Below are 23,447 nucleotides of genomic sequence, written 5' to 3' on the forward strand. Positions count from 1 at the left end.
ATCACTCAGCAATGGGCCAGAGTGGCGCACCTGGGCGAGGAGCATGTTCCTTTTCCAAATCCCAAGAAGGCCCTGAGCAGTGCACCTCTGCTTGGTGTAGGGGAGGCCAGGTGCCACAGCCGCGAAGGGCTGTGACCCAGACCGCTGGGCCCGGAGTGTCTTCCGACAAGTCTAGAGTCGTCGCTGCTGCTTGCTCACTGGGTCTGACTAGCGTACTGTCATCTGTGTAGTGGAGCAGGGTGCAGTCCCCTGGGAGGGAATGGTGATGGAGATCCCTCAAACTCAGCTGTGACATAGGGCCGAGAGGACCTGGGCCCCGAAGTCAGGACAGTGAAGATGAGTTGTCTGCTTTACCAGCCGAAAGCAGACTGCTTCCTGCGGGCCTCATGGGTGGGCTTTCCCAGGTGGCCCCAGTGGTGAAAAACCCGCCTGCCAGTGCAGGCCTCATGGCCAGGGATGGAGGAAAAAAGCTTTTGTCACATTGGTGGCATACCAGGTACCAGGACATGTGTTCATTTGCCCTCGTAGTGAAGCCGTGTCTGCTGCAGCAGCGTCACCGTAGCACCCCCTGGTTGACAGTCGCTCTCTGGTTAAGCTGCTAAGAACCTACAGTCATTCTCCAAGGTCCCTCTTGGGGATGTGAGAGTCAGCCCCCTCTCATTCCCCACCTTACCTTCAGGAATGTGGGATTTCTTGTGGGTTATGGTTTCCACGTTAGAGGTGGTTCTCGTGGCTTCCGCTTGGCCTTTCTCACTGTGATAGCTCTTATTCTGCAGGTCACGGAACTGTGTGGGGATTCTGCCTGCATTTGAGCACGTCCATTCCGGTTAGGCATTTCAGACCTGGGGAAAGAACTGCAGCACAGGTTCAGGGACCCACTGAGACGTGTGCAGCCTGAGCTAAACTCCCTTGACCCCTTGACCTCCACAGGCCCCTGCTCTGACCTGGGTGACGTTTTGGGTCCCCTGGGGGTAGTGTCATTTCAGAGTCAGAGTCAGTAGTCCCGGAATGTCTGATGATTTCTCTTACCCAGGGCAGTGATGGTGTCCGTGTTCATGTGCTAACATTTGCTGTCTTGTGACATTTATGGGGTTTTCTTGAATTATTTTTTGTCTTTTTTGTTAAATGTTTTATAAATTTATGCTAAATTCTTTGAGGCCTGGGAACATGTCTTAAATTCTCTTAATCTCCCATGAGGCACCTGTCCTGGTTCTTGCACAGGGACAAGTAAAGATTCATTGATTGGATGAGTAACAGTTATTAATTGTATTATTAGGAATACTTTGATAGAGTGGACTTAATTTGAAAATAAATTTAATGGCTTATTCTGAATAATTATCAGTATGGAATGATTGTGCCTTTAATGTGTAAATCACATGAGGATTAGAGGCTAAAATACGTGTTGTCAGTGCTTTGATATCTAAATGTACTCAGTTTAGCTTGAATACAGGGTTGGATCTTGGACATGTGTTTGAAATGTTTCATGTTAACTGTATTACCTTGGAATTACAGGGTTCTGGGCCAAAATTCAGTGACATGAATAAATAGAACATTAAACTTAGTTCTAAATTGCTATCTTTCAGTAAGATGTAGCTGTGTCTACAATGAGAAAATTATTAAAACATTTTCTTCGAAAACATAATATAGAAATGGTATTGGAGCTGGAGTGGGTCAGGTTGATAGTCTTCTGCTCACTGATGGTTTTAGCTGGGGCTCTCTGTCACTGTCAGCTGGGTGCTGAGAGAGATGGGTTCATTGTTCCCTTGGTGTGGGCCATGACATGCCAGTGACTGTAGTTTATTATAGGATGGTACAGAAGGGACCGAGAGGACAAGTTAAAATGGTAGCTACAATTGTATTATTTTTAATTCTAATTTATTATTACAATTAAAATAGTGAAAGAATAAAAATAAAAGAAAGTGTCCATTGTATTCACTTTCTGTATCTTCACTATTAGTAAGTGGAGAAGCACGGAATTCTCCAGATGAACCACCACCCAGCTGCTTAGTGGCTCTCCCTTCTTGAGTGAGGAGAGTGCTTTGGGACTGGAGGAAGGTCGTTGCCCAGCGTTGTAAACACACTAAGTGCCACTGACTTATCCACTTCAAACTGATACTTTCATGCATGTGGGTTTAAAATGAAAATGAAACTTTCATATACCTTTGGATAGAATCAAGTTATAACCTTAAGTTAAATAAGGAAATAATTCTTCAGTTTTTGGGGTATTTTCTCTCAGCTAAGCTATCTATGCTCACTTATGACCAGACAGAGATACACATTTGTAATATGATTGACCATTTGAAGATTCAGCCTGTTGAAAGATAACGACAATGAATCTGGCTTGACTTTGCAAGGTGTGTGTGCCATATTTTGATTTGTCAGCAAGAAGAGCCAGTGTGGTATTTTGGCCATGATGCAAGGACAGCCCCAAATCCATCTTTGTTTTATACATTTTCAAGACCCGCAGAAGGTCAAAAAATTCAAACTTTTAGATTATAATCAATTAAATTTAAAAAGGAAAAATAGGTATCATGTTTACTTATGTATAAACATTAAATCAAAAGTTAGTTCTTACTAAATTTTAAGGTATCATCTTTAAATATTACTAACAATTTCTAGTTAATTGGTTTCAATAATTCAGTCATTTATTATAATGTGCATTATTCTAGTTGTATAGTTACTTGATATTTATTATTTATAATGGTGAAAATAAAAAGCAATCTAAGTAGGAGATTTGCTTAAATTTTGGTAGATCCAGACAGTGGAGTGCTTTTTTTACCATTATAGATGATGATGCAGATGAATATGTGTTTATATAGAAAGATGTTGAAAAAAAGTTTTTCTTTGAGTGGTAGGATTATATAATATAGAAAATTTATGTTTTATAAAAAATTTTGTTTTGGTGTTTGCATTTATAGTATTTCTACAGTAGATGTGTCTTGCTTTTTTAATTTTAAAAACAGAGTTAAAATGTTTCACAGCTTGTTGCTAAATTTGTTCTTTTTGTTTTGTTTTCCAAGTACAGAAGCACAAGCTATACGTGTGAGGTTCTCACAACACTCACTTTCAAGAGCAAACTTGTAGTCTTCCCTTTAAAGCTTATGCTTTCTTGGAATTTTTCTTATTGTATGTCACTTTTTGGCAGTTGGATTAGATCTTCAATTCCAGTGAAATATGGTTTTAACTTAGTTTTACCGCTTTGGAAATTATTGAATATGGCTGAACTTGAATTAATTTTCTAATTTAAATGAATGAAGTTTTTTGTCTGTGTGATAAAAAGTGATAGTTTTTTTTGCTTCATAGTGTTATATTTTGTATTGAAATATTTTGTGACTCCAGCAGATGGAGCTAGAGGGTAATGTATCCATTGGTGATCTGGAAGTTCAGTTTGGCTGGGTTGAGTTTTGAACTAAGTATTCTGGAATTGTTAAATAGCTTTTGTTTGTTTAGATACCTCTTTGGGGGATAGACATTGAATGTCTTTCAAAACAGTTGTCATTGCAACTGATTTAGATAAACTGCAAGTTTTCTGAATTTTTAGGGTTCTACTGTGTTGGAGCATATGATTTTAGTTTTCTGAAGTAGAGAAATTTAGCTAACATTTTTTCTTTTACAAATTGGTAAGTAATAATATATAATACAATAAAGGTGGTGGTAGTAGTATCTTATGTGTATTAGCCCTAATTTTTAATTTAAGAACATTTTATCAAAATTATACCATATTCTTAAGAGATGCTTACGTGTGTCTGATATATGTTTGCAGAATGCTGAAAACTTGGTAAGTTTTCAGTTCAGTTCGGTTCAGTCACTCAGTCGTGTCCGACTCTTTGCGACCCCATGTTAAGTTTTACAGTTTTCAAAAATAAAATGACAACTTAGTGTATAGTAGCTTTATTATTTTTCTAATTAAATGTTCTCATGGTAACTTTAACTTTCTTATATGTGCAGATTTGATAATTAAATTAGCATGAGCTGAGTCTGAAGGTTTCACATTTATTCTGGTTAATAAATTTAATTTTTTGCATTTAATTATTTAGATTTTTTAAAAAGCTGGTTATTTACATAGGTGATTATACTGTTACCTAGAATATTACCATCAACTTTCAAATTCTTTGTGTTAACTGAATTTTTCTTAAAAAAATAAATGTGGTGGTGGTTATATCTCTTTTTGCAGTTGTGGTTGGTAGAACCATCAGCAGTAATGTTGACTTTCCTGGAAAGAGGGAAGTGGGGGAAAATTAAAAAAATTAAATTATATGTGTTATAGTAATATATAAAGTTCAGTACATAAAAGAAGACACCAGTTTCATTACAAACTTAAATGAATTGTTATTCAGAATCTTTGTGATCATCCTGTTTTCTTCACTTATTGATAAAGATTTCTTTATTTAGATTTTCATGACTATCTTCGTTTTAAGTGTGTTGGTTAGTTAGAATAGATATTTTTCCGGATTTGTGATCTTTAGCCAAAGGCAGACTTAAATTTTTCAACTTTTGATTTCTAGAGAAGAATTTGAATTTGTGTTTTTCACTACATGAAAGGGACACATAATGATCAGAAGGATAAATTCTAGAAGTATATATATATACTTTGTATATTTAGAAATCAGCAATAATGATGTCTCCTTTATAACATGGATGATAATTGTTTCAAATTACAAAGCCTAAATAAAAATTTCCCCCTGATTATAAAAGTATAGTGAAGCATTCAAGGTTTATACTCATGGTTGAAACTATTTGAGTGCACCCTCTGAAGCTGCTGCCACTCCATAATTTGTGATTTTGCAGAGGGTAGAATGTGAATTGTGCTTAGCGAGGCTAGAAAGTAAGTAGACTGAGATCTGTGACTGACTGGGGACCCAGCTAGCAGCTGCATCTCAATTAAGCTTTGCTGCTCTCTGCCCTTCTTAGGCATTTTGTGGGGAAGTTATTTGATACAGTGGTGTGGAGGATTTTGAGTTTCACAAAGGAATTTAAATATGATTTTTAAGGGTCTTTATATGCCCCTTATAGAAGGCTTAGAACGTGTAGGCCAGTGGGAAGAAAAAAAATCATCCATAATTCTACTGTGTTCACATTGTTAATAATTTGGTATATTTCTTTGCAGTTTATTTTCTGAGCCTGTTTTTTGTCATTGTTGTTTTCATGTACTTTTAATGCCATATTAGAATACAGAGTATTGTTGTGTAAGCTTTTTTTGGTGTAATTAATGAGAATTGTTCTTTAAGGAAAGGATCGAGAGCTGCGACCCCATGGACTGTGGCCCACCAGACTCCCCTGTCCATGGGATTCTCCAAGCAAGAATACTGGAGTGGGTTGCCTGCCTTCCTCCAGGGGATCTTCCCCACCCAGGGATTGAACTTGCATCTCTTATGTCTCCTGCATTGGCAGATGGTTTTGTTTTTTTGTTGTTGTTGTTTTTTTACCACTGGCGTCACCTGTCTGGCCTAATTGCTGATGTGCTTTGGAATTTTCAGGATTTTGGACCATTTGCATTATGTTGAGACAGGGCAGGAGAGGCACTGATGATAATTTAGCATTTTGGTATGTTATTTCTCTTCTGTTGTTCATGAGTGCTCTGTGAGTTATGTTTTAGCCCAATTTATACATGAACTAGGACGGCAGAGTTCGAGTCCCTTTTCTAGGTCTTGTATAAGCTGGTAGGTGCGATCCCAGGCTGGTCAGACATAAAGTGCCCCTCACTTAGACATCTGCTGCCAGGCCTGGGAAGGCCTTAAACCATGAGTTGTGTGACTCTCTTGTGCGCTAAGTGCACAGAGTCTGTTCAGCATTTTACTGAAGTCCGGTTTGTTAAAGACTTTCTGTATTTGAAAGACATATTGGTATCTTTAGGCTCGGATGTACTAAGGTGTTCTGTTTTAGTGTTTTCCAAACTGGTCAGAAGCTCAGCTAAGCATTTTGTTTTACTGAGATGGATAGAATTAATGGGCTATCATATTCTCAGCTTAAACATGGCCCTTAAGAAAATCGTGTGAAACAGATGTTCTCTTTTTGGCAGACCAAAAAGGGCCCTTATGGTCTCATGAGCCCTTAGAATCTCATGAGCTGAAGTGAAGGTTTTCCCAGATAGTATATTTATTGGAGGCTCTGGGGAAGAATTTGCTTCCAGATTCATTCAAGTCGTGGAGTTTGGTTCTTTAGTTGTGGCCTGCGGCCCCACTTCCCTGCTAGCTGTAGCCAGGTGCCTTCTGCCCTGCAGGCCACCTGCCTCTTTCCTCAGGCTTTCCATGTGACAGCGCCCCCCGCCTCCATCCCTAGCAAAGCTGTGTCAAGTTCTTCCCTGACTTACCCTTCTGCTGCATTCCTGACTCCTCTGAGAGAACGTTCTCTGCTTTTAAACACTCCTTTGGTTAGGTTGTACCCACCTGGCCTATCCAAGATGGTTTCCCTGTCTCTCTTTATTGAAGTCCACAGCCTTAATTGTATCTGCAACATTCTTGTCTCCATGAGTATTGGGTTGAAAGTGTTTCCCCCAAGTTCACATCTGCTTAGAACCTCAGAACATAACCTTATTTGGAAATAATATCCTTGCTGATATAATTAGTAAATTAAGGCCACGATGAATTAGGGTGGGCTGTAGTCCAATAACTAGTGTCCTTACAAGAAGATAAAACAGAGACTTGCACAATGGGCAGAATGTGAAGACAAAGGCTGAGGCTGGAGTGATGCGTCTACGAGGCCAGGAGTGTGCTACCTCCAAGGAAGGGGTCTTCCTAGAACCTCTGCAAGGAGTGTGGTCCTCCTGACACCTTGATTTTGGACCTCTAGCCTCCACAACGGTGGGAGAATAAATTCTCATTGTTTGAAGCTGTCCCGTTTGTGGGACTTTGTTACAGAAGCCCTAAAAACAAATATACCGTGTTGCATATTCACTAATAATACTGGGTAACAGCTCCAGGGATTAAGGCGTGAATATCTTTGGGAATTTGCTCTGCCTCCCATGAGCCTACAGCTGAGTATAAAGCAGGAAAATACAACCCATAATGAAGAGAAAAGTCAGTCAGAACTTGGAATTGACACAGATTCAAAATTAGTAAATAAGAACACTGAAACATTTCTTGTAACTCTGTTTCATTTGTTCCAAGAACTGGAGGAAAGACTGAACGTATTGAGACATGAAAGATGTAAAAAACAACCAAATAAACTTCTAGAGATGAAACCTGTAATATCTGACATGAAATGTAGTGGATAGGATAAAAGCAGATTAGATATTACAGAAGAGATCAGTGGATTCTAAGACATAGCAATAGAAAACTGTCTAAAAAAGAAACAGAAAAAAAAATGACTGAAAACCAGGGCATCAGTGATATAATTGATGTTCCTGAAGGAGAGAGGGTTAAGAAAAATATTTGAAAAACTAATGGCAGAAAAATTTCAAGATTAGATTAAAAACTGCAAACCCTCTTATTCAAAAGCTCAACTTGTCCCGGTTACAAGAGACCTGTCAAGATACATCATCAGATTGGTCAAAACAAGTGATAAGGAGAAATCAGAGAAAAAGATATAAAATACAGAGGAACAGTGATGGGAATCACAGCATCTCTCTTGTGGGAAAAAAATGCAAGACAGATGACAGAGCAGCAACGTCTCCGGAGCACTGAGAGAAGAAAGCCCTGCCAGCCTGGTGTATATCCAGTGAAGATGTTTTTCCAAACAGAGTCAAAATAAAGACAGTCTCAGATGTACAAAAGGTGAAAGCCCATCACTGCAGACCTACAGTACCAAAAATAAGGGGCGCCCTCCAAACAGAGGCAGAGTGGCAGAAGACAGAAACCTGGACCTATGAAACAGAATGAGGAGCGCTAGAGGCGGCTGATTTGCGGGTAAATATAAAAGAGCACTTATCACATAAGTCTTATGAAAAGAGAATTGGCTGTTTAAATAACAAACAGTAACAATGTATTGTGAGTTTTATAACGCGCAAGTAAAAGCGCATGCCAGCAATAGCACAAGGGCGGGAGGAAAGAAGCGGACGTAGGCTGTAAGCGTCTTCAGTGCTGTGTGTCAAGTGTTGCTGTACCTCTTGCAGGCAGATTGTGATGATTTAAAGGTGTATATGATAAACCCCAAAGAACCCTAAAGTATCTCAAAGAAGAAGTATAGTCAATAAGCAAGCAGAAGAAATAGAATGGTATCATAACAACACTTAATCCAAAGGATCACAGAAAAAGAAGGCAAAGGGAGGACAAAACAGTGGAACAAATACAAAACCAAGAGCAAATTGATATACTTAAACCTGATCATGGCAATAAACATCAGTGGTCTAAACATTCTGATTAGAAGACGGAGATTATTAAATTGAATAAAAAAGAAAGCACAAATATATGCTGCCTATAAGAACCTGCTTTAAATGTAAACACACACACACTGGTTAACGGCAATAGGAGAAAAAAAGATTTACTATACTAATTCTAACAAAAAGGAAGATGAAGTAATTAGTGTATTATTATCAGAGAAAGGTAAAAACGTTAACAGGCATAAAGATCATTTCATAATAATGAAGGGGTTCATTCATTAAAAGAACATAGTAATAAACTTATCTACTGAAAAAATGCCTATTTACTACATAGCTTCCCTGTTGACTCAGATGGTAAAGAATTCGCCTGCAATGTGGGAGACCTGGGTTCAATCCCTGGGTTGGGAAGATCTCCTGGAGAAGGGAATGGCTACCCACTCTGGTATTTTGGCCTGGAGAATTCCATGGACAGAGGAGCCTGGTGGGCTACAGTACATGGGATTGCAAAGAGTCAGACACAACTGAGTGACTTCCACTATTAAACACATGAAGCAAAAACTTAAGAAAGGATTAATAGTCAAAGTTACAATTATGTTCAGATATGTACTATCCCTTTTTCAATAATTTATGGAACAAGTAGCCAGGAAAAATTAAGGATATAGAAGACCTGAATAAAATTAGCTATCTTGGCCTAAGTTGTATTGATGAAACGCTGCCCAACAGTCGTGGAATATACATTCTTTTCAAGTACTCTGGGAATGTGAACCAAGAAAGCCATATTCAGTGTCATTAAACACATTTTAATACTTGAAGTCATAAAAGATGCTCTCTAACTGGAAAATGTCAGTTTTCATTCCAATCCCAAAGAAAGGCAATGCCAAAGAATGCTCAAACTACTGCACAATTGCACTCATCTCACACGCTGGTAAAATAATGCCCAAAATTCTCCAAGCCAGGCTTCAGCAATACGTGAACCGTGAGCTTCCGGATGTTCAAACTGGTTTAGAAAAGGCAGAGGAACCAGAGATCAAATTGCCAACATCCGCTGGATCATGGAAAAAGCAAGAGAGTTCCAGAAAAACATCTATTTCTGCTTTATTGACTATGCCAAAGCCTTTGACTGTGTGGATCACAATAAACTGTGGAAAATTCTGAAAGAGATGGGAATACCAGACCATCTGACCTGCCTCTTGAGAAACCTATATGCAGGTCAGGAAGCAACAGTTAGAACTGGACATGGAACAACAGACTGGTTCCAAATTAGGAAAAGGAGTACGTCAAGGCTGTATATTGTCACCCTGCTTATTTAACTTCTATGCAGAGTACATCATGAGAAACACTGGGCTGGAGGAAGCACAAGCTGGAATCAAGATTGCCAGGAGAAATATCAATAACCTCAGATATGCAGATGACACCACCCTTATGGCAGAAAGTGAAGAGGAACTCAAAAGCCTCTTGGTGAAAGTGAAAGTGGAGAGTGAAACAGTTGGCTTAAAGCTCAACATTCAGAAAACTAAGATCATGGCATCTGGTCCCATCACTTCATGGGAAATAGATGGGCAAACAGTGTCAGACTTTATTTTTCTGGGCTCCAAAATCACTGCAGATGGTGATTGCAGCCATGAAATTAAAAGACGCTTCCTCCTTGGAAGGAAAGTTATGACCAACCTAGATAGCATATTCAAAAGCAGAGATATTACTTTGCCAACAAAGGTCTGTCTAGTCAAGGCTATGGTTTTCCCAGTGGTCATGTATGGAGTGAGAGTTGGACTATAAAGAAAGTTGAGCACTGAAGAATTGATGCTTTTGAACTGTGGTGTTGGAGAAGACTCTTGAGAGTCCCTTGGACTGCAAGGAGATCCAACCAGTCCATTCTGAAGGAGATCAGTCCTGGGTGTTCATTGGAAGGACTGATGCTGCAGCTGAAACTCCAGTACTTTGGCCACTTCATGCGAAGAGTTGACTCATTGGAAAAGACCATGATGCTGGGAGGGATTGGGGGCAGGAGGAAAAGGGGACGACAGAGGATGAGATGGCTGGATGGTATCACTGACTCGATGGACATGAGTTTGAGTGAACTCTGGGAGTTGGTGATGCACGGGGAGGCCTGGCGTGCTGCGATTCATGGGGTCGCAAAGAGTTGGACACGACTGAGCGACTGAACTGAACTGAAGGACAATAAAATTAAATGGGAAATCAGTGACAGCAACATTTGGTAACTAAATAACATCCTTCACAGTAACTCAAAGAATAAAAGGGAAATTTGAAAGTACTTTGAACTCAATGAAAATCAAAGTGAAGCATTCCAAAATTTATAATACAAGGATACCTGTTCTTAGAAAATGAAATAAAGGTCTCGTACAGTGTCCACCATAAGAAACTAGGAAAAGGAGAGCAAATGAATCCCAAAGTAAGGGGATGGGAAATAAAAAATATGGGAGGAGAAATGAACAAAGTAGAGAACAGAAAGCATAGAGAAAATCAGTGAGCAGGTCAGTAATGTTGATAAAGATTTAGCCAGATCAGAAAAGCAGATACCAGTTATCAGTATCGGGATATCACTACAGATTCTACAGCTGTTAAAAACATAATTCGTGTGTATTATGAATATCTTTATGTCAGCAAATTCAACAACTTAGAGAAATGGAAAAATTCCTTGAAAGGCGAAAACTACTGAAAAATTCTCAGGCATTGTGGGGATGTTTCAAACATTCTTACAAACAAAACTCTAGGCTTAGAAGACTTCATTGGTAGTCCTCCCAAGTATTGAAGGAAGAAATAATGCCAGTTCTACACAGACTTTTTAAGGAATTTGAAAATGAGATAATACTTCCCAACTCTGAGGACAGCATTACCCTGATGCCAAAGCAAAACCAGATAGACATATGTGAAAACTATAGGTAAATATCCCTCATGAACATAGATGTATAAATTTTAAACATAATTTTAGCAAATATAACAATATATAAAAAGGATAATATGACTTTTGACAAAAGCAGTGAATTTAATTTACCATATGTGCATACTAAAGCAGGAAATTCATATGGTCACCAAATATATGCAGAATTCAGTGTCCATTCCTGATAAAATCTCTCATCACATTAGGCATGAAAGGGAATTCCCTCATCTTAATAAAGAGCCTGTGAAAACCCTAACATCATACTTAATAGTGAAAGGCTGAATGCTTTTTACCTGAGCTTCCCCTCTCACTACTTCTGTTCTGGCGGTTTTTAAAGAATAAATGAGATTGCAAAGGAAAAAGTAAAACTGTCTCTAATAACAGATGACATGACTATTGAAATTCTGATGGAAATTATTCTAAGAAAGCGATTAGAACTAATCAGTGAATCTTGCAAGGTTGCAGGGATATAGGATCAATGTATAAAACACCATTGCATTTCACTAGCAATGAATAATTGGAAATCAATTTAAAAACCAAAGCCATTTATATACAGTAGAACAAAAAATGTGAAGTGGTTAGGGATGCGTGAGACCTGAATACTGTAAGCGAGGCATCACTGCTGAGGAGAATTAACGCGTGCTGAAGTACCTGGAGAGGTGTGCTGCTGTGTTCACAGACCAGAAGACAGCAGTGTTAAGGAAGCCATTAGTATGCCGGTTCTCCCCACTGACCCATGGGTTCAACGCCATCTTAGTCAGAGTGCCAGCATGTTTTTTTTGGGGGGTGGGGTGGAAATTGAAAAACTGCCCTAAGACTTAGATGGGAATTTAGAGGACTTAGACTGGCCAAAACGCCTTTGAAAGAGAACAAAATTGGAGGACTGACTGCAGGACTCCAAGTTTAAGGCCATAGTAACTGACACTGCTGCATGCATCAACACAGAGATGGACAGATAGGCTAAGTAATGGAATACAGAGTCCAGGAACACATCCAAACATATTGTAAATTTTTTTTTAGCAAAGATGTAAAGGCAGTTTGGTGGAAGAGGCTGTTTTCAATAAATGGTACTGGAGCAATTGGATAGTCATAGGTTTAAAAATGAACTTCAGTCCATATCTGACACCACATGCAGAAAGTAATTCAAAAGAATCATAGACTTAAATGTAAAACTGTAACACTTGTAGAAGGGAAATATAGGAGAAAGTCTTTGCCATTGGGTTAGACTGTAATTTCTTAGGCAAGATAGCTAAAGCATGATCTGTAAAGAAAACATTGATAAATTGCACTTTGTCAACATTAGGAAATCTTGTTCTTTGAAAGATCGCGTTAAGGATGAAAAGATAATTCACAGAGTGGGTGAAGGTATCTGGAAATCGTATGCCTGATAAAAGACTTGTAATCAGAGTGTATAAAGAGCTGCCAAACTCACTTAAGTACAACCCAATGAAACAGTGGGCAACACATTTGGAGAGACATTTAGCAAAGAAGTTGTAAATGGGTGGCAGATAAGTTCATGAAAAGATTTGACGTTATTATTCATGGGGGCAATGCAAATTAAAGCGGTGATGAGATCCCAGTGTGCACCTGTGAGAACGACTGAAGCTGAAAAGACCCTTTTTTTGTCAAAATGTGGATGAGACTTCAACTCTGTGGGGGGGTATGTGAAATTGTATACCTGCTTTGGAAAACATTTTGGCAGTTTCTTGAAATGTTAAGAAACACACCTACTTTATGAGTCAGACATTACATGCTCACGTATTTACCCAAAAGATATGAAAGCTTGTGTCCATATGACTTGCACTTGAGTGTATAAAACTCAAGTTTATGTATAAAGTTGTGTTGTATAAACTACAACTTGAGTTGTGAGAGCCACAGCTCAGTTTGCAGGGACATGGATGAAGTGTGGTTGACTGAATCCAATCTGATACAAAGGGGCAGGCTACCGATGTGCCGCAGCGTTGAAAAAATCTCAACAGAATCGTGCCAGGTGACAAAAGCCAGACAAAAACAACAGCATGTGCTACATTTACCGTGCATAGAAAATTTTAGTTTTTTATAAAAATTATAGTTTTTTTATAAAGTGCAGAGTCTGACTCCTGGAGTATAGAGTAGGGTAGAGAGTGCAGGAGGCAGTGATTATAAATGGTAAGGAGGCTTGGGAGTGACGGTTGCATTTGTTATCTTGGTTACAGGGACGTAACTGTCAAATTGTATGACATTGTACACTTTATGTCAATAAAGTCATAAACTGTCAATAAATTATACACACTGTGTCAATAATAACTCAGCACATTTGCTACAGATCAATATTTTTGCCTTTTATATGCGTCGTGCTTTTTCACCAAGTGAACACGGGCGCTCGCAGAGCCCGGTAGCTCGGTGCGGGAGCTAGTCAGCACCGTGTGTCAGCAGCCTCGGGTTGTGATGGCTATTAAAGGCAAAAAGTCATTAAGTGCTTATTTTGTGACAGACGTGCTGGTTGTCCATGCATTATTTCACTGACTTCTCAGCATCACCTACAGACATGATCCTCAGCCTCGTGTAGATGACGATCCCGTGACTTAGAAGGTTGTCATGTGAAAGTGCAGGGGCTCGAACCCAGGTCTGTCTGGAAGTCTTGTGTGTCCCTTTGGTCACCATCCTTATGTGTCTTTCCTGGTTATTAACACAATACAATTGGCTGTAACTATAAGCCCTCTGATTGAAGAAGATTAAGATTTTTAGCATCTTTTTTTTTAAGACTGAAAAGTGGTTAAGTAATTTAGAACAATTTTTATTTTTAAAAGTTTTTCCCTCTGAAACATATGAGACGTTGTTTTTGAAGACACTTTGTAAAACATTCTGTTTCCTGCTAAGATAAATATATACTGTAAAATCATTCAACCTATCTAGATTTTTGAATAAGAAACTGCAAATTGATTTTTAATTATATCACCGTGTTTACTAAAGGAAGTACATCTCTCTAGGTAACCTGTACAAGTGCTGCAGTCATTCTTTTTGTTTATATTCCATGCTGTTCCAGAAAGGGTTTAGGGCTGTTAGGAAACGTGTATATGGGTCTGTAGCCAGGGCAGTTGGGAGCTGTCTGCTTTGGTTCCCTGAGAGCTCAGTGTGTAATCTCCATGTGTCTGAAATGGAAGGTCCCCGAGGGCAGAGGTGTGTGTTTCCTTCATTGCTACATCTCCAGTGCCTGGAACAGTGCCATATACGTAAGGGTCCTGGAAGAACATCAGTTGCCCGTTTTCAAAAGCATTGGATTTTAAATGTATGTAGTGTGTTGAATTTATGCTTAGCATAATTTTTATCTTTGATTGTATAAATTTTAATGAAGATTATAGCCATCAGTTTTAAAGTTGAGTCTATTACCTATGAAAAGTGAGCTGCTGGTCCAGATATCCCAACAAGATACCTAAAGTTCTGTATTTTTAAAAATCAACTCTTACTATCATCTCAGTTGCTTTTTATTGTGATTTTATGAGTGTAGAATGTGCTAGAAAGGGAAAAGGTGATGTGAACTCGCTTGCCTCTCAAGTTTTCTTTCCCAGTTGGAGTTGCTTACTAAACTTCTCTGATGCGGTCGTTTTTAAAAATCCCAGGAATTAGTGTAGCTCCTCGCAGGCTCTGCAGGCTTGGCGGGTTTTATATAACCAGCCTCTGTCATGTTGGGGGATTGCTGTGAAGACTAAATGAGTTTGTATAATATCTGTAAATCATTTAGAACAGTGCTTGGCACATGAGGGCTCAATAAATGCTAATTATTACTTTTAGGGTTTTATGAGGCTTAAATTAACCAAGATAATACATGTAAAATGGTTAGTAGAGTATCTGGCATTTATTAAGTGCTCAATAAATGCTGCTGGCTCTAATTTAAATATTCAGGTGCCAATATGTCTGAAGAGGCTCTGTCTTTGGATTGCTGCATATGTCATATGTTTAGTGAATTTATTTTAGAGCATGAGGAAAAATCAGTAGTTTCTATATTGACTTTTCCCAATAGTACAGTTGCAGAGTTATAAAGATTTTACAGAAATATGTAATTATTATTCTGATTTCTAAGTTTAGGTCCTTTGTTAGGCCTCTCTATTAAGTTTATGTTTAGTTTTTACTATTAAAAAGCACAGAGCTTTGACTGATAGCACAATTTAGCACAGCAGTTTTCTTTGACAAGGTTGTCCGTATCTAACTCATCTTTCCTTTATTGTTATCCTCGTAGGTTTGTGGAACCTTGCTTCTCTCTTTTCCAATCTTTGTTTATTTGTGTTGATGCCCTTTGCCTTTTTCTTTCTGGAATCAGAAGGTTTTGCTGGTCTGAAAAAGGTAAGTAAATTAATTTAGAATTAATTAATTCTAAGTAATTTAGAATTAAATTTCTTAAATGAAGAAGTAAATGTCATTCATTGTTGAACTAGAAATAGTAGGCTTAAGCAACTGTTACTGAAATGTAAAACATTTAATAATAGCAGTGCCTTATTAATATTAATAATGCTTTTACAATAATGTTAATAATGTTACACATTGAGTTAATAAAAGTGTCCACAGGAAGGAAGTCACCGTTTGACCTTTGAATGCTTTTTATAGTATGTGCAGAGCTGGTGGAGAGCTCTTTTGCAGAATGAATAAGCCGATACAACAGCTGTTATTCTTCTCCTCGATACTGTCATTTAGTGTAAATAAAAATCTGAAGCTGTATCTTGATACAGAAGTGGCTTCACACCCAGTGTCTGCAGGAGGGCAGCATGTTACCAGGCTGCCCTGGATTGTCAGGTTCCCAGGTTCCGTGACTTACTGCGAGATGAGTGTGGGAGGCTGAGAAGTGGGCAGAGAGGACTGCCAGAGCATCTTAGACAGTTAATCCAGAACTTGTAAGTGGGACTCACTCCCTCTGTCCTTGAATAGTAGGACATTTTAAAGTGAAGGGAGCAACATGTCCATTTATAGCTTGTGGAGCTCTTTGCTATAAAAGCTTGGAATATAATGGAAGGATTTCAGTAGTTAATACTTTTTGAGTGACTTTTAAAACTTGATGAAATGAGTTCTAGTGTTACAGTTTACAGACACATTACACCTTTTTAACTTTTAGTTAGAGTTATTCATATTCATACTGTGGTATACGGTTGCTTTCATATTTGGTGAATCTTCTGAGATCAGAGTGGGTGGTTATGTATGGTGGTCAAACCTGCATTGAGAACATTGGCTTTTATATATTTGATTTGCTTTTTATAATGATACATGTAAATTATTTAAGTCATCCATGTAATGGGAACAACTTGTACAGTTTCAGTTTAAACAAATAGAAAACATAACAATTAAAAAATAAAAAACATAATTTCTTGAGAATTATAGAAAGTTTTGTTGTTGAAAGGGATTTAGTTCAAACTCTCCTTTTATATCCAAGGGTATTAATGTTACTAAATTGTCTTAAGAACCTCATATCTACCACTGCAGAACTCAAACTAAGACCCAGAGCTTGCGTCTTACCTTCCTAGAGTGTGCAGTTCTTCACAGGTCAGCACGGTGGGGAGTGCAGGTACAGCCAGCAGGGTACCTGCTGGGCAGTGCCGGCCAGGGGCCCAGGGGTGGAGGGCCAGAGGCGTGCTGCAAGGGGGCAGGGGTGTGCTGCAGGGGTGTGGCAGGTAGTAGTGAACAGAGCGGGTGTGGTCTGGAAACCGAAAGATGGAGCTCTAGGAGACTGGAATGAGGAACAGAATGTCAAAGAGGGGTTGAAAGGAAAGAATGTGGTCACGGAGAAGAAAGAGGTCATCGGAGGAGAAGAAGAAACGAGGTCATCGGAGACACTCGAGAAAGCAAGTTCTGTAGAATGTGGGAGCCTTTTGATGGGTAGTCGTTCACTTGGCAGAGTTTTACTAGGCCCTTACTGAGCAGTAATTCCTGTGCTGTTAGAGGAGCTTGCTGGGTACAGAAACGAAAAGACAGTGTTCTTGCCTTCAAGGGATTCACACAGGGAGAAGTCAGAGATGCTGGAGGAACTTTGATACACCAAGCTGCTCTGGGAGGGATGTCTTGGTTTGCCTAGAGAATTGGGAAGACTTCAGGGAGGAGTTATCCTGCGCATGAGCTGAGACTTGCAGGTGAGCATCCAGGCTTGAGCAAAGGCCGAGACACTGCCTGAACTAGGGAGTGGCCGATGCTTAGCTCAGAGGGGAGAACAGGGACAGAGCACTGGCCAGGATCAGACCCCGAGGCCCGCGTCCTGGGCCAGAGTCTGGGTTTTAATGCTGTAGACACCAGGGAGTCGGCACAGGATTGCTGACGAGACTTTTGCATCAACTGTTCTGTTTAAGCATGTTTAGAGATAAATGCATGTATCAGAATGTCAGCATACGTCCCTGGGGAAGGAGTACATGCAGTGGACATGCAGAGCGCTCTGTGGGGACATTACCACCCCGAATCAGTCACGCCCCTGACTGTCAAACAGAGTCACTAACAGGGCCTTGTCTGTGCTTCAAACACACAGAGTTTCCCCCACCCCCCGTCTGTCTCATGAGTCATCTTATCAAGTGCAGAAACTCCGTAAAGCTCAGTGTTATAAATGCATTTTCATATTTGGAGATTAAAGCTATGATCCCTAGGTTATGCTTTATGTAGAAATCTGGTTATTAGTTAAATAGATTATTTTAAAAACAGTGTGCAATATGGACAGACCTCTTGCGTCCAGATCATCGTCCTCCCTTGTTGTGAACTAACCAACTGGAAAAGGGACTTGGCTAAATCTGTCGGAGCAGAGTTAGCACCATCTGTAGAATTAAAAACAGTTGATGCATGTCCACCAAGGTCAGAGGGGAGACAGCTTGAGGAGAGGTATAAGAAGGTAAGTAGAGATATTTTGTGCCTACAATTACACAGCAGTTCTTCCTTCCAATTTTTTTACTTCTAGTCTCTTTGTACATGATTAAAAGAATGCCTTTTCTGAGTGCATCTCTGAGTATGTTTCCTCAGAGTCCCTCCAGCCACTAGCTACATCTCATGGTCTCCGAGGGGACTGATGTACCCAGAGATTGTAGGATGCAGTGGGCATGACCCATCCTGTTAATTCTCAGATACAGCCGAGGATTTAAAGGGGCGGGGGAGCAGAGCTCAGGATGGCTCCCACTTATGAGACTGGTAGCTGGGGGATGAATGGGAGTTGTAGAAACCAAATTAAAGTGTGTGGTCTTTAATAAATGCTGCTGAAGGAAGGAGGGAGGTGGGTTGCGGCTTGGCAGAATAGTTCTCCTCTTGGTCTGGGGCCGGGGGTGTGGAGGAGAGGCTGCAGGACTGTGGGGGAGAGTCTGTCCTCAGTGTCCGGCTGCCTGGGCTGGCGGCATCGTCTGCACCTCAGGTTTTCTTTCTGTGGAGTGGGTCTAGTAATGATAGTTACCTCACCGTTCGTCTGGAAGACTGAATGAGAAGTGATTGTCCACGTGAAACACATAACCCAGGATTGAACTCAGTAAATGTCGGGTATTATTGTCACTATCTTAGAGCTTCGTGCATTTGACTGTTAAGTACTCTAGAAAGCATCAGTGTTACATGCATAGATCATTGGGAAGCAACGAAATACAGCAGTCAGCTCTTAATTATTCATGTATTATTAGACAATTTTATGATTCCACATTATTTTTCCCATTTTGAAATGGCATGTACTGAAGCAGAATCAAAACTGCCTAAGAGAACGTACATCTACAAGGAACTATATTCAGTATTCTGTGATAAACCTAAGGAGAGGAATTTGAAAAAGAATATATATGTATGTATAACTGAGTCACTTTTCTATACAGCAGAAATTAACACAACGTTGTAAATCAAATATATTTCAGTAAAATTTAAAAAGAATTTGCATCTAGACCTTATTAGAAATGTTTAGAGAGCTTTAAAGTCTGAGTAATCATGGAATGTTATTCACAATATTTACCTTTTCCAGTTACACGGAAGTTTCAGGGGTTATTATTAGCATTGTCTATTTCAGTCTAATGTGTTAGGTGTATTTGTGCTTGCAGTATTGTGCCATCCTGTTACATATGACCATTTGTATTTATTGCACAGACTCTGAACATGTTTGGTAACATCTCCAGTGCTTTCCACAGGTGGTACTACCATAGGTTGTACCACAGCGAGGAACTCCACTGCTCAGATGAAGGGGGTGGGCTGCTGACATTTTGACGTGGATCCCTTTAAAGCGCTTTGTTCATTGGTTACATTTGACACATCTACTTCCAAGGCGACCTTGAGGAGAGCTTTAGAAAGCACCGTAATTGGTAGATTGAGCACAATAATTTGAGTAATGACAAACTTGTAACATGGTTAAGTGAAATTTCCTTTTTTTCCCTTTGGCCTCCCTCCTGGTGCTGTTTTACTGCGTCGAAGTCTGGTGGAGCCCCTGAACGGCACATGGCCCCACCAAACTCCCATTGATTCCCCTGGGCAGTCGATTTTAAAGCAGCCCCTTGCATATCGTGCCGAGATGCGGAAATTGGCCACTGGCCACGGCGGATGCAGAGCTCGAATTGAGAATCAAATTAAGCAGAATTCTCTACTTAGTTTTTAATTAAACCACTATGTTAATTCAAACAGGACATTTTAGGCCTGGGGGTTGACCGTGTCCTTTTAAGGGCCTTAAATCGCCTTTCTTCTCTCGCGGCCTTGGCCCATGTTTCTTTTTATTGGGTCCATCTCCTAGCTCTTTCCCTTCTTTATAATTCTCAAGGGTAGGAGAATATAAGTGGTTTTGATAAAGCAGGCTTTTTTGTTTTGTTTTTTGTAAGAAGGTAACTTTTACTTTGGAATTCTGTTAGTAGTTAAATATTAATCTAGTTGAGATGATTTCATGGTCACCTGTCTATATTGTAGTGAGCATTGCCTGTGTTGATGTGTATTTAGATCATTTCGTGGTCACCTGTCTGTACTGTAGTGAGCCTCACGTGTGTTCGTGTGTGTTTGAACCTGCCCTCTGCTTGCGTCTTACGTTTCAGCTCTGATGAAGAGGCTGTGTCTGGTGGGTTCTGCTTTTGTTTTGTGGTAGAGGTGTTCTCCCACAGTTTTTGTCTTGGCCGCTCAGTCACGCACCAGAGTGTGAGGGTCTTGGGGCTGACCGCGCTCCTGTTCCTGTCATACTCAGGTCACCTGTGTAACTCTCCCCACGCTGCCTCTGAGGGACCTCTGGATTATTTCAGATGATGTCAGAGATGTTTTTCGATTGCATAATCAACCGGTCTAATCTCAGTTCAGTTCACTTCAGTCGCTCAGTTGTGTCTGACTCTGCGATCTCTAGCCAGGGTTTAAACGGGAGTTAGGAATATGTTTGTTTCATATTGTAACCTAACATCTTACTTTGAATTAAAATGTCGTAAAGAAAATAAAGTGTCATGAGGGAAAAAATTTTAACAACTTAATGAAAGTAAAAAAAAAATCTCGATGACAGATTATTTCATGAACCAAAGATGTTTCTGGGAGTAACTTTATACTGTGCCTCACATTAATGCCTACTTTTGATTTGAAGTTGTGGCATAAAATTTAGCATAAGTGACAGCAACATCCTGACCAATTACCGAAGCCATCCAGACATCCCCAAATGTCCAGAACATAGCACACGGTCTGTAGGATTAAGAGGTTAACTCCTCGAACTTCAAACAAAGTGCTTGATAATAAAAGCAGAAAGGACAAAATCTGAGGTAACTTCCTTTCTTAATTAATTAGACTGGCCAGGTGGAAGCGAAGAGCTGGGTGCCAGTGCTTGCAAGGCCTATAAAGCTGAGCACCGTGACAGCACAATGGAGGAGGAACAGACATCGCTTTAATGTGTTTCTATCCTGTGTCACAGTTTGAAATTGTCCTGGTTTATGTCCCTTTTGGCAAACTTACATAAAAGTGACCTTGTACTGTATTTTATGACCAGATGACTTTTTCCCCCCAGTGGCTAATTTGTATCAGGCCTCCATCTTAAAAAGACACAGAAATGAGTAGGAAGTCCATTGCATTCTTTCATTATTTTTGCTCGTTTTTGCCACTGTGATCATCCATAAATTGTTGGAAATGAGTGATTGAGGAAGTGCTGCTTAGTGTTAGTGGCACATGCGCATATTTGGCCTGGTTTTTGTGGGTGAGAGGAAATCACATGCAAAAAGGGAAGCTCCTGCTGGGGACCTTTCAAGGAAATTTACCTTGGGTCTCGTTTTGATCTTGGTGTTTATTACAGAAAATGGAGTCATATCTCACTAGCTATTGTTATGTGTTAATTTGATTTTCCCAACACCTTCAAGAAAAAAAAAATCATTCAGTAATTTATTAAAAGAATTCCTCTACCTTCCTTCAGTTGAGGGTCTAGTTTTTTTCTGTGGAAACAATATGGATAAGAATGATTATTTTCAGAACATTTGGTTCTGGTAGTGTTGTGACGTACAGGGCTCCTTTTGGCATTGTGACTCTACTGTAAAAGGCGTGATCATAATAATACAAACTGAGCACTTCAGACATTGGAGCTTGACGCACAGGGTCTCAGAGAAAGACCCATAAAAGCGTTATTTTGAAGAAAAGGTTGCATTTATTTTATTTAACACTTATTTGAGTTTAAAACGATTTTGAATTAAAAATCATTTAGTTAATGGAATAATGTTAATTTCATCACCCTTCTTGGTACAGTTGCACGATGGCGGCAACTACAGCATGATGTCAGCGACAGTATCAGTTGCTGTTAAAGAGCAGCTGTGCTTTTAGAGCACGTTGCTCAGTTCCTGCACACTTCGTAATAATGTGATACTTTCCAGTTATCAGAAGAGGAGAGATTTTTACTGTATGGCTAGATTTTCCCTTTATTTGCCTAGTAGTACCTTGGGAGGAAAGTTATGACCAACCTAGATAGCATATTCAAAAGCAGAGACATTACTTTGCCAACAAAGGTTCGTCTAGTCAAGGCTATGGTTTTTCCAGTGGTCATGTATGGATATGAGAGTTGGACTGTGAAGAACGCTGAGCGCCGAAGAATTGATGCTTTTGAACTGTGGTGTTGGAGAAGACTCTTGAGAGTCCCTTGGACTGCAAGGAGATCCAACCAGTCCGTCCTAAAGGAGATCAGTCCTGGGTGTTCATTGGAAGGACTGGTGCTGAAGCTGAAACTCCAGTACTTTGGCCACCTCACGTGAAGAGTTGACTCACTGGAAAAGACTCTGATGCTGGGAGGGATTGGGGGCAGGAGGAGAAGGGGACGACAGAGGATGAGATGGCTGGATGGCATCACTGACTCAATGGACGTGAGTCTGAGTGAACTCCGGGAGTTGGTGAGGGACAGGGAGGCCTGGCGTGCTGCGATTCATGGGGTCGCAAAGAGTCGAACACGACTGAGCGACTGATCTGATCTAATCTGACAGTGGCAGCACCATAAGCGCTGGTATTCAGAAGACCCGGACTTAACTGCTGAGTCTTCTTTGCTGACCTGAACGTCCAGGCTCGATTCTTAGTGTCTGCATCTGTACAGTGGAGTGCAGTCTGGCCTCGTCTTTGGGTGCCCCACCTGACCCGTGTGTAAAGCACTGAGGTGCAGATAGAAGTGGCATCATTATCAGAGGCCTGAAGGTGCCAGCTGTGCGCAAGCTAAAGCCGAAGCACCAGGAAGGTTGGTGTGGGGTCGCTTCACACGTGATAGCAAATAACAGGAGGTGTTAGAGTGGCGGCAACACGGCTTCATTTACTTTTGAAATAGAAATGGTTTTATCTTGTAACAGTGTAGTCATAAAAAAAGGTATTATATTTAATAGGTAACTGAATTTTAAACTTTATTTTATATGATAATTAAATTACCAACTAATGTCTCATTATCTATTAAGTAAGAAGTTTAGGTAAGGAGGAAATAAAAAATCACCAGGTTCAGACTTTAAACTAATTATACTTTTAATTAAACTGGCCCTAATACTTCTGATATACATAAAACAGTTTTATAGGAATAATCATTATCATCAATTAGAGTCTCTTTGCGAAAACTTTTTTTGGGGAAGTTGAAAACTGGCTACCCTTGGTTGTAGTGAATTTTATTTGAAAGTAAAATTAAATGTCAGATTTAATGCTGACTAGAGAGTGCCTTAGGAGAAGGCAATGGCAACCCGCTCCAGTACTCTTGCCTGGAAAATCCCATGGACGGAGGAGCCTGGTAGGCTGCAGTCCGTGGCGTCGCTAAGATTCGGATACAACTGAGCGTCTTCACTTTCACTTTTCACTTTCGTGCATTGGAGAAGGAAATGGCAACCCACTCCAGTAGTATTCTGTAGAATCCCAGGGACGGAGAAGCCTGGTAGGCTGCCG

At 39.9% G+C, this 23,447-nt stretch overlaps 1 protein-coding gene across 3 annotated transcripts in view; it reads left to right on the top strand.

The window, feature by feature from the left end:
* Positions 1 to 23,447, top strand: part of LMBR1 (limb development membrane protein 1) — a 135,170-nt gene that overhangs the window by 33,122 nt on the left and 78,601 nt on the right. For all 3 annotated transcript variants that reach the window (XM_010829257.1, XM_010829258.1, XM_010829259.1), the window contains exon 5: positions 15,373 to 15,476. In XM_010829257.1, coding sequence (XP_010827559.1) covers positions 15,373 to 15,476 — 104 coding nt within the window. The remainder of the gene's footprint in view (positions 1 to 15,372; positions 15,477 to 23,447) is intronic.

This window comes from Bison bison, unplaced genomic scaffold (genome assembly GCF_000754665.1).
Source record: "Bison bison bison isolate TAMUID 2011002044 unplaced genomic scaffold, Bison_UMD1.0 scf7180017864503, whole genome shotgun sequence".
In the NCBI taxonomy this organism is placed as follows: Eukaryota; Metazoa; Chordata; class Mammalia; order Artiodactyla; family Bovidae; genus Bison; species Bison bison.